General features: G+C 43.2%; 1 protein-coding gene across 3 annotated transcripts in view; it reads right to left on the reverse strand.

Annotated features, from left to right (window-relative positions):
* Positions 1-309: 309 nt before the first annotated feature.
* LOC120302840 (connector enhancer of kinase suppressor of ras 2-like) overlaps positions 310-15,157 on the reverse strand; it is a 228,902-nt gene continuing 214,054 nt past the window's right edge. For 2 of the 3 annotated variants that reach the window (XM_039331852.1, XM_039331835.1), the window contains exons 17-24: positions 14,714-14,889; positions 13,339-13,412; positions 10,905-10,976; positions 9,804-9,874; positions 8,355-8,458; positions 5,285-5,795; positions 3,525-3,724; positions 310-689 (exon numbers count right to left, since the gene is read on the reverse strand). In XM_039331852.1, the coding sequence (XP_039187786.1) occupies positions 474-689; positions 3,525-3,724; positions 5,285-5,795; positions 8,355-8,458; positions 9,804-9,874; positions 10,905-10,976; positions 13,339-13,412; positions 14,714-14,889 (1,424 nt within the window). In that variant the 3' untranslated portion in view covers positions 310-473. The remainder of the gene's footprint in view (positions 690-3,524; positions 3,725-5,284; positions 5,796-8,354; positions 8,459-9,803; positions 9,875-10,904; positions 10,977-13,338; positions 13,413-14,713; positions 14,890-15,157) is intronic. The other variant, XM_039331843.1, reaches the window with a different exon arrangement.

Genomic DNA, 15,157 nt, shown 5'->3' on the forward strand with positions numbered 1-15,157 from the left:
AGGGAAGTTTATGAGGATGGACATCTGGAAATATTTAAAAAATAAAACCTCAGCTCTCACATTACGTTTTATATACGTAGATACGAGTAGGTGCAGTGTATCGACGTATATAAAAGAAAGAGGATTTTCTTTCTCCTGATTTTTTTTTTAAATATATGGGTAAGTATACTAGCACTATAAATATACTGCAGTTTTGTGTCCTTTACGCCCGTTCGTCCTTCTACATTGCTTCTTACCAAAGCAGAATTGGAAAACAACCCGAAATAATTCCAGAAAAGGGGAATAAAATAAATAAAGAAGTCTGTCTTGTCATGCAATGCAGTAGGCATCCGATGGTACTAAATTCTTATCCAATCTATTTACAATATAGCTGGATACATTATTTTGACACGGGTTACAGTGTTTTGTCACAAGGGATCGTTTCCCCCCCTTCCTGGTGGCTCTTCGCCCTTCTCGGACAATCCCTCATGTGGTCAGACGTGGGTTTCGATGAAGGAATGTGTGTGTGTGAGCAGAGAGGCCGTAATGGTGAGTTCAGAAGCTCCGTTCTGGGCTTTCAAAGCACCGCTGTACTCACAAATGTCCAGAAAAAACTCATAGTTCTTTGTTTTCCATTCTTTGAATTTCTTGGACGTCAAGTTAGGTTCGTGGAGCAAGTTGTTGATCAGGGCCAGATCTCCTTCCTTGGCCTGTTCAAAAAGAGAACATTTCAGATGCAAAAAAAAAGAAAAAAAAAAAAAATCAATACTGGGAACAACATACACCAGAAATTATGTGGAATTAAATAGCAATAGCACTTAGACTTATTTACCGCTTCACAGTGCTTTACAGCCCTCTCTAAGCGGTTTTCAGAGTCAGCCTCTCTGCCTCCAACAATCGGGGTCCTCATTTTATCGACCTCGGAAGGATGGAAGGCTTCCTTCCTTCTCCTCATTTTCCTTCCTTCCTTCCTTCCTTCCTTCCTTCCTTCCTTCCTTCCTTCCTTCCTTCCTTCCTTCCTTCCTTCCTCCCTCCCTTCCTCCCTTCCTTCCTTTCCAAGCAATACCACTTAGACTTATATACTGCTTCATACTCCTTTACAGCCCTCTCTAAGTGGTTTACAGACTCAGCCTCTTTGCCTCCAACAATCGGGGTCCTCATTTTACCGACCTCGGAAGGATGGAAGTCTGAGTCAACCTTGAGCCGGTCAGGATCGAACTGCCGAACTGCTGGCAGCCGGCAGTCAGCAGAAGTAGCCTGCAGTACTGCACTCTAACCACTCCACTATGGCTCTTGGATAGCTTCATCTACCACCCTCAAGTCATCAGCACTAGGATTAGTCTACTCCACAACAGAATACTGTGTCCCTGTATGGCTCAAAGGCTGCCCTACTAGTAAATTAGACACTAGTAAGTTATAATCCATGAGGATTATAAATGGATGTATTAAAACCACTCCGACTTGCTGGCTTCCTGTTCTGAGCCATATAGTGCTCCCAGCCTTACAAAGGCAAGATGCACTAGTGAGAGTAAAGAGCAAAACAACAGCTCCTACCAGTGCATGACAACCATCTTCATTTATCAGCTGGAAGGCTCAAATCTAAGAAGCCCCCACTAGCACTTGCACAACATCTGCCCAACAACTTTAACCTCAGTTCACAATGGAAAGCCAAATGGGTCCAGACATAGGAAGGCAGATAAATGACCCCACACAAAAAGTGTCATGCTTTGAACTACCAAGCCTGTCTTAGAAGATACAAGTCGTAGATCTTAGACGATACAAGTCGTAGACGCTCCTGTTTGACTTAAGGAGAACATCAGAGGAGAAGAATTGATGGCTCTCTAGAACAGAGTTCCTCAACTTTTCCGGCTTTGTGGACCAACACAGAGGGGAGGGGATGGTTCCACATGAGCAGCGGGCAAACGTATGGTTCCGTGTGAGCGGCGGGCTCCATTTGTGTGAGCAGTGGGCACCTGCACTCAGTGCTCACACAAGTGGGGATGCACGTGTGCTCGCCCAGCACTTCCACACCCCGGTTCCGAAGGGCTCAAGGCCCAGTAGTGGCTCAGGAGTTGGGGACCCCTGCTCTAGAAGATTGCTGTTGCCTCCTTCCTAGGGATGGGAAAGAGAGAGTAACAGGCCCAAGGTCACCTAGCTGGCTTCCTGCCTGAGGCAGAACTAGAACTCACACTCTCCTGATTTCGTGCCTAGTATCTTGACGATTATACCAAACTGGCGATCAGTTATGCAATTACACCGCCTCGTTTCACAAAGATTTCAGAAGTTTCTTTGATTTTGTAGCCCTCTTCCTATTTTCCTTCTTTACCTTAGCAGAAAAAAGAATTCATTCAAAGAAAAAAAAGACAAAATAGCTTAATAACTCCATTCTGGGAACAGCAGTAGTATTAGGAGCCTTCCAGCTAATGGCTTGCGGACACAAGATCTAAGCAGTGCTTTGACGTGTGTGTGATTTATGGTTCATTTTTATGCATTTAATTTTGAATTTCAGTTTTGACTTGATATTATCTCTGAAGGTAACCAACTGAGGCCAGGGGGAGAGAGACCCTTCCTTCAACTTTGAAATAAAAGAGAAAGAAAAGAGACTGGGTGGGGAAAAAGTAGAAGAATAAGATTAAGTTGACAAATAATCCCAAAATAACGAGTTGAATCAAACATTTAGATCAGTGGTTCTCAACCTTTTTAATGCCGCGACCCCCCAACCAGTCGTAAGTCGAGGACTACTCAACTGGTGCAACACCGTTTGCAGAATGGGACTTTTGGCGGGCTCAGCAGGGCAGAGACAGCCTGGACAATTCCTATTGGCTTTTGAAAGCCAATAGAATTAGATTCTATTCAAGAGAGTCTATTCTATTGGCTTTCAAAAGCCAATAGAATAAAAGGGAGTAGCACAGCTAAGGAAAAGGGGGGAAAAATGGCGGACTGCATTGTTTGGCGACCCCCATGAAATGGTCATTCGACCCCAAATGGGGTCCTGACCCAGAGGTTGAGAACCACTTATTTAGATCCCTCTGGGGTGAAATCAACAGCATCTAGGGCGAGATGGGTGAGAGAAGCAAGCAGAAAGATGAAAGGATAACATTACGTTATTATGTGAAGTCCAACCCCGCTTTCATTTTGTTGACAGTCATCATACCCCAATTTAGTATTGTATGTTAGTTGACCAGATTCTTGTGTATAAGTTTCAGCAATAAATCTCCTGAACTGGAACTTATGTGTGATCCTGATCCTTTATACCTGACGTTACGCTCAAGTCTCACCCTTTTTCTGTCTTAGTGTCATAGTGCTTCACCCAGGCCATGACAGAAATGCTCTTTCACTATTTTAATGAAAGCAGCAAGATCTTGTGAACATGAATGTGTCAAATTTCCCTTCCTCTGCTCTAGAGATCTAGAGATGGCCACTAGATGGAGGATTGGACTGTCTACATTTCTCTGATTCAGGAGTAACAAAACCCCTCTTAGTTGTTACCATAACGAGCTACAGCCCCTTTCACAGAATCTATTACAGAGATAACATGTTCTTACTTTTAAAGTACTCTTCAGTACTCTGATGCGATGCAACTTTTCATTGACGACAGGGTCGTTGCATCTCTTTACGAAGGACCTCCGGAATTCTTGCTTGGTGGAAGGACGTTGCTCTCCAAAGGCTGACAAACTGGCTTGCTCCAAAGTCTTGTAGAGTTCATGAAGGCCATCTGTGCTGTTCCTTCGTTCTTCTACTTTTTCTAAAGAGAAGCCAATCTGCTTTAGAAGCTACATATTTATAGTGAAGGGAAACAGGGCAAAAGTAAAGATGTAATCCTTATTGTGCAACTAGATATTGTGTAAATAAGAGCCATGGAAGCGCAGTGGTTAGAATGCAGTATTGCAGGTTCTACCAACTGCCAGCAGGTCAATCCTGACCAGGTCAAGGTTGACTCAGCCTTCCATCCTTTTGAAGTCGGTAAAATGAGGACCTAGGTTGTTGGGGGCAATAGGCTGACTCTGTAAACCACTTAGAGAGGGCTGTAAAGCACTGTGAAGCGGTATATAAGTCTAAGTGCTATTGCTACCTCTGTTGTGGTCCCAATGAAATGTAAAAATAACACCTATTAAAGAGCCCTCTTCCAGCCTATCTGAACTCTGCAAATGAACTAAACCAAACAACGCCATTTTAGAGGTATAGCTGGCTCTTAATCCATTTCAAAATCCTATTTGAAGTCATTGACAGTGTCATGAAATATAAAATCTAGACTTAAAGTCCTATTGTCTACCAATCGTCCTCAAATTACTACCACAATTGGGATCAGAATTTTCATTTGCTAAGCAAGGGGGTTGTTGAGTGAATCCACCCTTTTTCTGCTCCAGTTGTTAAGTGAACCACTGCAGTTGATAAGCTGTTCCTCCATTGATTTTGCTTGTCAAAAGCTGGCTGGTAAATGGCAATCATGTAAATCTCAAAACTCTACAACCATCGTAAATACATACAAATTGTGACACACCAAATTCTGATCATGAGAGCATGGGGATGCTTGCGATGCTTCTAAGTATAAGGACTAGTCATAAGTCACCTTTTCCAATGTCATCATAACAAATGGTTGTATGCTGTATGTTGAGGACTGCTTGTATTCAGAACTTTCCAGAATAACTGGAAAGTTTTGACTCTTCAAATATTGCTGATTGGACAGCAAGGCCAACATGATAATGGGTCTTGTAGTTCAGCAGTATGGCCACAGACTCTCTACCTCTTTGCTAGGGAACATTTAAGTAGTTTCTATCTAATGGGTGGAAGCTTGTTAAAGAGAGATCCAAACTAGAAGTAAGGAGAAATTTTCTGACAGTGGGAACAATTAATCAGTGGAATAGCTTGCCTCCAGGAGTTGTGGGTGCTCCATCGTTGGAGGTTTTCAAAAATAGACTGGACAATTATTTGACTGGGATAGTATAAGTCTTCTGCCTTGATCAAGGGGTTGAATTAGAGGACCTATAAGGTCCCTTCCAGCCTTACAATTCTACGTTCTGTGTTCTATCTGTTCTATCAGATATTTTGTCGACTCAATTAGCGATGACCCTATTTTTACCAATACTAGAAATTGTTTCATGCTGAGTTCACCTAATCCAGAAATATCTACTCTGACTGGGATTAATGTTTCAAGATCTCCTAAAGAAACCTTCTGTAGATCTTCTGCCTGTTAACGGAGATGGCATGTTTTGACATTTGGCACCTTCTGCATGAGGAGCAGAAGTCTGGTCGCTGAGCTTCACCACTTCCACCCCTCCCACGATCAGTCATTTTAACCTCTTACCATCTTCACACAAATTACTCGGCTTTTTAATAGCCAATTCCTCTTCCAACTGCTCTTCAGTGATCCCATTCGTTTTTACTCGCCCTTTGATTCGGACGTCTCGGTTGCGTGGAAGGCTTTGACTTCTTTGCTTCTGGGGCCTAGAGTGAGAATTCTGACCTTTGTAGCACTCGACCAATGGGAAAGGACCATCCTGATCGTGGTTGTGGCGTCTCTGGACGGGTAAGGTGGCTTGTCGCCGCCTCTCCGGCGACACCCCAAATCTCTCATTCACATAGTCTGAGTCAGTAGGAACAGTCTGGAGAAAATGGAGTCCTGAACTGGTCAGTGGCGTCTCTATAAGATCCTGCCATGAACGCCGTTCTCTGTAGGGGGGTCTAGAACCTCCTGCAGAATGTGTGTTCCCTGCTGGATCCTGACGGGATTCTTCCGCAGAAGAATGGGAATAGGTTGATTCACTGGAGAAGTGACGGCCGTGTTTGGGCTCAGGGAATGGACTTGACGAATTCATCTAAAAAGAATTAAAACACCTAATTGTAAGATATAGTTATGGGAAGACGGAACCATACAAGATAGACTCTTCAAGGTAAAACCTTTTCTTTCCCTCAACAGGCTGTTACTGCTTGTTGCAGAGTTGCTTCCATGTTGTCCTTCCTCAACCTTGTGGCCTCCAGATATCTTGATACTACAATGCCCTGGATCTGAGTGACCCACTGGCTGGGAATTCTGGAAAATGCAGTTCCAAAATGTCTGGAGAGAAGCAGATTTAACAAAGCTGTTTTAAAGCTTCCCCTCTCCCCCCCAGTTATCTGAATGGCCATGATATCATGATGGGCAGTAGCAGTGGAAATGCCCAGTTCCATGATAATTCAATATCCTATGCAATGATTGCTTTCTATACTGTAGGGATAAAATACTTCAGGCATTTTGCTGAGTTTTGTAACGATAGTAGCAGTCTAAAGTGAAATCTTATAGCAATGTTGGCCGACAGCTCAGCATGGACTTGGGATCCATAGTCAAATTGTTAGGAATTTTGGAAATTTCTCCAAACATTCCTTCGATATTCTGCACTCAAGGAGAGTACGTTATGGTTGTTGCCTTCTGTGTGACACTTTGCTCAATCTTCAAACCTTATGGGTATGCATACATGGTGTCCTCAATATCTCTTCTCCCTCATCCTTCATGCTGCCCTCTGAATCTGTCTCACTGTCCCCATAAATGGTGGCATTGGCTTTAGGGGTTGGACAAGTGGACTTTAGGGATTGGACTTTAGGGCAGGGGTCCCCAACCCCCGAACTGTGGACCGGTACAGGGCCACGGCATGCCAGCAATTGGTCCACACAAACAAGCAAAGTCACATCCGCGGGATGCAGGCAGCACACAAAACCACGTCCCCTCCGGTCCATGGAAAAACATCTCTCTATGGAACCGATCCCTGGTGCCCCAATGGTTGGGGACCTCTGCTTTAGGGGCTGGTCAAGAACAGAATGCAGCAGATTTTTACCCCATGCAGCCTAAAAAGACAGCTCTTAAATGCAGACGTTTAAACATGGGAGGGGGAGAGGCAAGGGAAAAAAGGTAAAAAGTGGTGTGGGGGACGGAAACAGAAGGGCAGGACCTGTTTCCAGAGGATGGGACAGAATCACATGGGTGGAAAGTCAGTCTGAGCTTCGCCCACGTGATGCTGTATACTCCGTCATGCACTCTTTGGAGTTATGTGCAGGTGACATGTTTCAGGCTGAGTATAAATATGAAAGAAGAATAGCAAAGGTCCTATCTGCATCCGGAAACACAGGCTAAGGATATTTATTTGATCTCTGAGCGACAAATATATCAACCACACAGCAAGGGAGATTTAAAATATGAATTGTTTTGTTTGAGCAGGTCTCATCCTTATTTCCCAGTGGTTAATTCAGCACATCATCCGGGCTAGGTGGGCTTGTCTATTGCAGTCTTCAGGGCCAGGGTTGAAAGGACTGAGTGGCCAACAAGAACCCAGGATGGCTTATCTACTGACAACATGCTGAACCCAGAACATATCCAAGCCTCCTTGGAAGTAGGACTGTTTTGATGCAGCTGAACCATCCAGTTTGACCATTGGTTTCAAGTTCCCAACACACACATTCAGAACGAGTTTCTAGGGCAGGGGTGTCAAACTCAATTTCACTGAGGGCCGCATCAGCATTGCGGTTGTCCTTGGGGGGGCCGGGTAGGTGTGGCCAGGGTGGGCACAGCCTACTGGGTGGGTGTGGCTGGAGTGGGTGTGGTGTACTGGGTGGGCATGGCCAGCTCTACATCGTTCGCGTCAAGGGTGCCTGTGGGGGCCCGGGCAGGAGTGGGACAGATCTGAGGGTCTCTGGCAGAAGGGGGTGGGACCGGGGCAAGCACCAAGGCATGGTCCACTGGAAGAGCCTGCCGAAACCCCTCCCCCGGAGCCCATCAAGCCAGATATGTGAAGTAGGTGAGGGCTATTTGCTGGCCACTTCCAGGCGATGGTGCATCCTCACAAAGGGTGACATCTCCCCAGCATGCACCCAGGGGGTGGGGCCAATGTGACAGGGGCTGTTTCCTCGCTGTTTCCAGACGGCCTTGTGGCGCTAAGACTGAATGCGTTTCATCATAAATGGCCACCACAAAATTGTACATTGGCTCCCGTCCGGACTGGGCCAGGGCCAAGGCAGCGGGGGCTGTTCCCTCACTGTTTCCAGGATGGCTTCGCGGGCCACATGAAACCACATCGCGGGCCGCATCTGGCCCCCAGGCCTTGTGTTTGACATGTCTGTTCTAGGGAGATTCTCCATCATCCAGGTCATGATTGTCCCAAAGGTGGTTTTTCCAAAAGGCAACTGGACTTTCTCTTTTTGTTTGTTTGTTTGAAAATGTTTCGCTGCTCATCCAACCCTAACAGAGCCAGAACTGAAGAAGCTTCTTGGATGAGCAGCGAAACGTTTTCAAACAAACAAAACCTAAGAAAGTCCAGTTAACGTTTGGGGGGGGGGAAGCACCTTTGGGACATCCAGAAAGGGCTAGGGTTTTGAAAGTTTTGCATTTCACAACTTGCTTGACTTACTGAGGGAGTCTGATGGTAGGAGTCACAAAGCACAATGGGTCCTTCTTGCTTCAGCATTAATGAGTTGTCAGTGTCTTCCTGGTCACTTTCACTCCAATAATCTGCTAAAAAGAGGTTTTCGTTTTGTACTAAAATGTATGCTTTGCTAGGCAAGATTTCCCAAAGGCTGCAGAGAAGTTGGATATTTTCAGCCACCTCTTTTGAACAACTAATTCTCAGAACATTGTCTTGTGCCTAAGTATATTCACCCATGTAGTATGGCTGTATTACTATTATCCTTCTCATCTTTTCTACTACCTTCTCTTATTGGTATCATTATTATGATTATTATTCTATTGCTTTGCATATATACTGAGAGCTTCTGCACCGGAAGCAAGTTCCTTGTGTGTTTAATCACACTTGGTGAAATAAAGTATTATTCTATTCTATTCTATTCTATTCTATTCTATTCTATTCTATTCTATTCTATTCTATTCTATTCTATTCTATTCTATTCCATTCCATTCATTTTCTCTATTCTATTCTATTCTATTCTATTCTATTCTATTCTATTCTATTCTATTCTATTCTATTCTATTCTATTCTGTATTTCTACTCTACTCTACTCTACTCTACTCTACTCTACTCTACTCCACTCCACTCCACTCCACTCCACTCCACTCCACTCCACTCCACTCTACTCTACTCTACTCTACTCTACTCTACTCTACTCTACTCTATTCCTTTCTCTTATTCTATTCTATTCTATTCTATTCTATTCTATTCTATTCTATTCTATTCTATTCTATTCTACTCTACTCTACTCTACTCTACTCTACTCTACTCTATTCAATTCTACTCCACTCCACTCCACTCCACTCCTCTCCATTCCATTCCACCACCATTCCACCAACCACTCTACTCTACTCTACTCTACTCTACTCTACTCTACTCTATTCCTTTCTCTTATTCTATTCTATTCTATTCTATTCTATTCTATCTATTCTATTCTATTCTACTCTACTCTACTCTACTCTACTCTACTCTACTCTACTCCACTCCACTCCACTCCACTCCACTCCACTTCCTTTCTCTTATTCTATTCTATTCTATTCTATTCATTCTATTCTATTCTATTCTATTCTATTCTATTCTATTCTATTCTACTCTACTCTACTCTACTCTACTCTACTCTACTCTACTCTACTCTACTCCACTCCACTCCACTCCACTCCACTCTCCTCTACTCTACTCTACTCTACTCTACTCTACTCTACTCTACACTCCACTCCACTCTACTCTATTCCTTTCTCTTATTCTATTCTATTCTATTCTATTCTATTCTATTCTATTCTATTCTATTCTATTCTATTCTATTCTATTCTATTTTTCACTTATTCTATTCTGTTCTGTTCTGCTCTGCTCTGCTCTGTTCTACTCTATTCTTACCATCAAGGAAAGGAGTCTCACCTTCATCTGGCCGAATATCCTTGTCATCAGGTGTGTAACCAATGGCAGCCAGGCCTAGACGGTTCATCCATCTATTGAAAGATTGTTAAAAAAGAAAAACGGGTTCCAATGGCTTTAAACACTTCTTATATTAAGCAGTGAGTGGAAAATTTTGGCTCTCTGAAGTTGCTGGCAATGATACTGGTTTTACATATTCATTCATTCATTCATTCATTCATTCAATTTCTTTGTTATTAAATTTCAACTAATTATTCAACTATTCATTTTATTCAATTTCTAGGTCTGCTCCTAGTACTCTCCTCCTTTTTTTCCTCTTTAACAGGGTTGACTTAAATGTTGGGAAATTGCATTCAGCAGCAACATTTGCAGATCTGGCTGCAGACTGCTAACCCTAAAGCACAAACGGGGAAAAGTAAAGTGAAATTGAAGATGCAGAAAATGTGAAAGTTGGAGGCAAAGAAAATTTTTGTAAGGCGTTGGTTCTTTGAAAGAGAAGGATGTAAGAGGTGTGTGTGTTTGTGATTGTGTCCATCCAGAGGTGAAACCCTGACGTGCAATTGTTTAGTTTTATTCCTTCCTCGAAAATTGCGATTTGACCATTACAGCTGACGCATTTTTGAAAAGCAAAGGTACTTGCAAAATATTCTCTAAGTATTTTTCTGTGATTTGATAATAAGAGGACATGATTCTGCTAATCTCTCTTTCTCTCTCTCTTTACAGAGCTTCCATCCCTCGGTTTCCCATTTCACAACTCTTTAATACACCTCTGAATACAACCCAGAAAAAAAATTCCTGATCAGTATTCTTGATCTCAGTGTTAGTCCAGTCCTGATGTCAGGGGAAGCAAAATAGGAATGTCATATCTGTTCATATTGCTGGGAATCTCAACCCCAGGATCTAAAGATAAAAGGACATAATCTTTCCCTTCTCCTGCTCTACCCCCAAACACATATCAGAGTGAAATCAGAGTAAATCATGGACAATTGTTTGTCTGAAAGGGTATAGGGTTTCCTGCCTGAGGAAAAGGGTCAGACTAGAAGACCTCCAGGGTCCCTTCCAGCTCTGTTGTCCTCACCCGATGCAGAAACTCAAGCAACATACCGGTTCATTTCTTCCAGGCAATCCGTTGCAAAGTAGAAGCTCTTGATTTTGGGATGGCAAGCCTTGAAAGCACTAGGAGGAGAGGCGACAGAAGAAAAAAGATGTGGTGTCTATTAATAGGACAGCAAGTGGCTTTGATTTTTATTGTGTTTATTTATTTGTATCCCTCCTTGCTTATTATTATTATTTTTACAAATAACTCAAGGCGGCAAACACACACCGTGCTCCTTCCTCCTCTTTTCCCCCACACCAACAGTCTTGTGAGGTGGGCTGGGCTGAGAGGGTGTGACTAGCCCAAAGTCACCCAGCCAGCTTTTATGCCTAAGGCGGGACTGGACTTCATAGTCTCCTGGTGATTGGCCCACAGTCACTCAGCAGGCTTTCATGGCTAAGGCGGGACTTGAACTCACAACCTTCCGCTTTCTAACCCAATGCTTTAACCACTAGACTAAATTGCCATTTATTCTGAAGCCAAGTTACTGTTTGAATTTGATAGCGACCAGGTATATCCATATCTTTTGAAACAGAAATTCACGGGGTTTTCAACCAGTAGTTATCCTAGGTAAAATGTGGAGAGCTTGACATGAACCCACGTTTTCCCTTCTTTAACATGGAATTTCTGCTCTGGATGTAAAGCTCTTCATTCTTCCAAAGTTTTCCAAAGTGGGAACAACCTTCGGAGGCAGGAGGAAGAGCTACATCTAGACAATGGTCTGAGAAGAAAAACCTGAATCTGAAACAGGATTGGGGGATGGACAAAGCATCTCAGTTGACCCTCCCTGGTTCTCTGGAATCTAAGGACAGAGGAATGGGGTGGGACATGTTTTCAAACTTGTAAGATTCTTTTTACTATAACCTTACAATTAAGGTTGTGTTAGTATTTGTGTTTTGGGTTTTCTTGTTTTCAATATGTCAAACGTTGGCAAGAAGGCCCTGGATTTATGTGCCTACTAGTAAAATTGTGATGCCTCCAAAGGCAGGAAATGCAGATTCCATGTGATCTATGGGAACACCATTTCCTTGTTGATATCCTAGGGCAGGGGTCCTCAAACGTGGCCACTTTAAGACTTGTGGACTTCAGCTCCCCAATTTCCCCTCAAACCTGGCCACTTTAAGACTTGTGGACTTCAACTCCCAGACTTCCTCTCAAACTTGGCCAGTTTAAGACTTGTGGACTTCAACTCCCAGAATTCCCCTCAAACTTGGCCACTTTAAGACTTGTGGACCTCAACTCCCAGAATTCCCCTCAAACTTGGCCACTTTAAGACTTGTGGACTTCCAGAATTCCCCTCAAACTTGGCTACTTTAAGACTTGTGGACTTCAACTCCCAAAATTCCCCTCAAACTTGGCTACTTTAGGACTTGTGGACTTCAACTCCCAAAATTCCCCTCAAACATGGCCACTTTAAAACTTGTGGACTTCAACTCTCAGAATTCCCCAGCCAGACATGGCTGGCTAGGGAATTCTGGGAGCTGAAGTCCACAAGTCTTAAAGTGGCCAAGTTTGAGGACCCCTGTCCTAGGAGATGTTTCGTCATGGCTAACCATCATGTTATGCTCCTCCTGCGAGATTCAGACACGGCACATAATTCTGCTGAGAAAGACAGCATTTCCAGTGGTTTTGAATGGAAACCTGGCTGGGGCATTCTGGGAGTTGAAGTCCAGACCTCTTAAAGCTGCCAGGATTGTGAAACCCTGGGACAGACTGTGATAAAAATACAGGTCTTGAAGGGACTTCAGCAAGCAGAGTCCGCTAGGTGGCAGACAAGACCAGTCAACGAAAGTGAGACAAAATGAGGATTTTCAAGGACTCTGTCATGGTGAGATTGGGTGCTGGCATTAGTTTGGGTGGAAGCCGTCCCTTCGAATGTTGGATTGCACAGCCTGTATCTCTATATGTGCATCAAAACATACAGGTAGTCCTCGACTTACGAGCATAATTCAGTCCAAAATTTCTGTGGTTAAGTGAGTTTTGCCCCCATTTTACAACCTTGCCACAACTGTTAAGTGAATCACTTCACCTGTTACACTGAACTTAAAGCTCCTTCAATCAAGGAGAATATTTGTAGTTCAGGGATGAACTGTGGGGTCCTGGGTGCTCTCTGAGCTTGGTTGTTTTTTTGCAGACATTTCATGACCCAACTAGGTAACATCATCAGTGCTAGAAGGGAGTAAGGTTCATGGGAGGAGGAAGAAGAGGAGGGGGCAGAATGTGGAATCTTTGGTGCTCTCTGAGTTTGGTTATTTTCTTGCAGACATTTCATTACTCAAACTAGGTGCTAGTCTTCAAATCTGAAGCTCCTTCAAATTTGGCGATCTTGGACCTGCACCCCTAAAGCAGCTTTGCACAATTCTACATAAAGCACAAACAGATTTGTTGGGTCTGTAAGCTACTCATATCTCTACTTCGCAGGTGATTCTGGTTCTTACTTACTGTTTTCTTCTGCATTCAATTGCTCTGTCTATTCTGAACTCTGGTAAACTGATAAATCCTTCTGCTTTTTCATCCTGTGGTCGGAGAAAAGAGACCATACCACTGAGACAGAACCAAGGATGACAGAGACATTGCAGATAATAAGGTTATCAGATCACTGAGCATGCTACAGCTGATGCCAGTTCTGTTTGTAGATGGCCTTTAAATTCCAAGCAATTTCAGAAAAAGGAAGGCTAATTTTCAGTCTATTAATAACCACATTATGTTCAGGAACATGGAACCACGACTGCTTTTAATTCTGCATGGGGCATATGACTTTTGATTTAATGTTACTTTCTGCAAGCCTAGGCCACAATCAAAATTGGAATTAAAGGCACTTAAGACCAGTGATTTACAACTTTAATGTGAAGATGGGTTTGCCTTGTCTTTTGCAATGCACAAGTCAGAAATAAAATAATAAATAAAATATCTATCTATCTATCTATCTATCTATCTATCTATCTATCTATCCATCATCTGTCCATCCATCCATCTATCATTCATCATCCATCTATCCATCCATCTTTCATTATTCATCCATCCATCATTCATCATCCATCATTCATCATCCATCCATTATCTATCTATCTATCTATCTATCTATCTATCTATCTATCTATCTATCCATCATCTGTCCATCCATCCATCTATCATTCATCATCCATCTATCCATCCATCTTTCATTATTCATCCATCCATCTATCATTCATCATCCATCATTCATCATCCATCCATCATCTATCTATCTATCTATCTATCTATCTATCTATCTATCTATCTATCTATCTATCTATCTATCTATCTTGTCTGTCTGGCCATGTCTGTCTGTCTGTCTGTCTGTCTGTCTGTCTGTCTCTCTCTCTCTCTCTCTCTCTCACACACACACACACACACACACACACACACACACACACACAAATGAACAATATACCCAACTCTCATATTATTTCTGTGCAGTGGCTGAATATCAGCCTGAGTCTATCCATGGATCAAGGAGATTCTACATCTCCAAACTGTCCACATGTATCAACAGCTGACATCAGCAGAAGGACTGACACTGTATTTCCTATTGGGTGAAGAAAAAGGCAGCTTCATTCTCTAGCGAGCCATTTCTCTGCTAGGCGCAGAAGTCTGAGGGGACACATTCATCCCTCGTTTATCAGCTCAATCACGTGTCTACATAAACATTCTGCGGCCGCCTCTGTTGATCAAGCTATCCCTTTACTGGAAGCGTCTCCTACTTTCTCTGCTTCTCTCTCTGTTTCGTTAAAACAGACAAATTCCCATTATTCAGTTTACAGGTTCTGTCTTCCTTGCGATGGTGTTCAGTACTCACATTTTGGTTAGTATACCAGTAGAGGGAGGAATCCTTCAGGACAAACCAATATTTTTTCCACTTCTGAGTGAAGTAACCTTTGGCATCCTTCTTCTTCCACAACCAACCCTCACAGTCACCGTGACCCAAATCTTTACAGGAAATCCGCCGTCGGCTGCTGTTGTTCAGAGAACCGCCTATAAAGAAAAGATGTAGAATGGCTACTACACAGGCCGTCCTCAACTTTCAACAGTTCATTTAGTGACCGTTCAAAGTTACAACGGCATTGAAAAAAGGGACTTATCACCGTTGTAGGGTCCCTGAGGTCATATGATCAAAATGTGGACACTCGGCAAGGGGTTCATATTTATGACGGCGGCCGTGTCCCAGGGGTCACGTGATCCCCTTTTGCAACCGTCTAACAAGCAAAGTCCAGGGGGAAGCCAGATTCACTTAACAACTGTG

Source organism: Crotalus tigris, unplaced genomic scaffold (assembly GCF_016545835.1).
Source record: "Crotalus tigris isolate CLP2741 ecotype Arizona unplaced genomic scaffold, ASM1654583v1 scf7180000017622.5263843, whole genome shotgun sequence".
In the NCBI taxonomy this organism is placed as follows: Eukaryota; Metazoa; Chordata; class Lepidosauria; order Squamata; family Viperidae; genus Crotalus; species Crotalus tigris.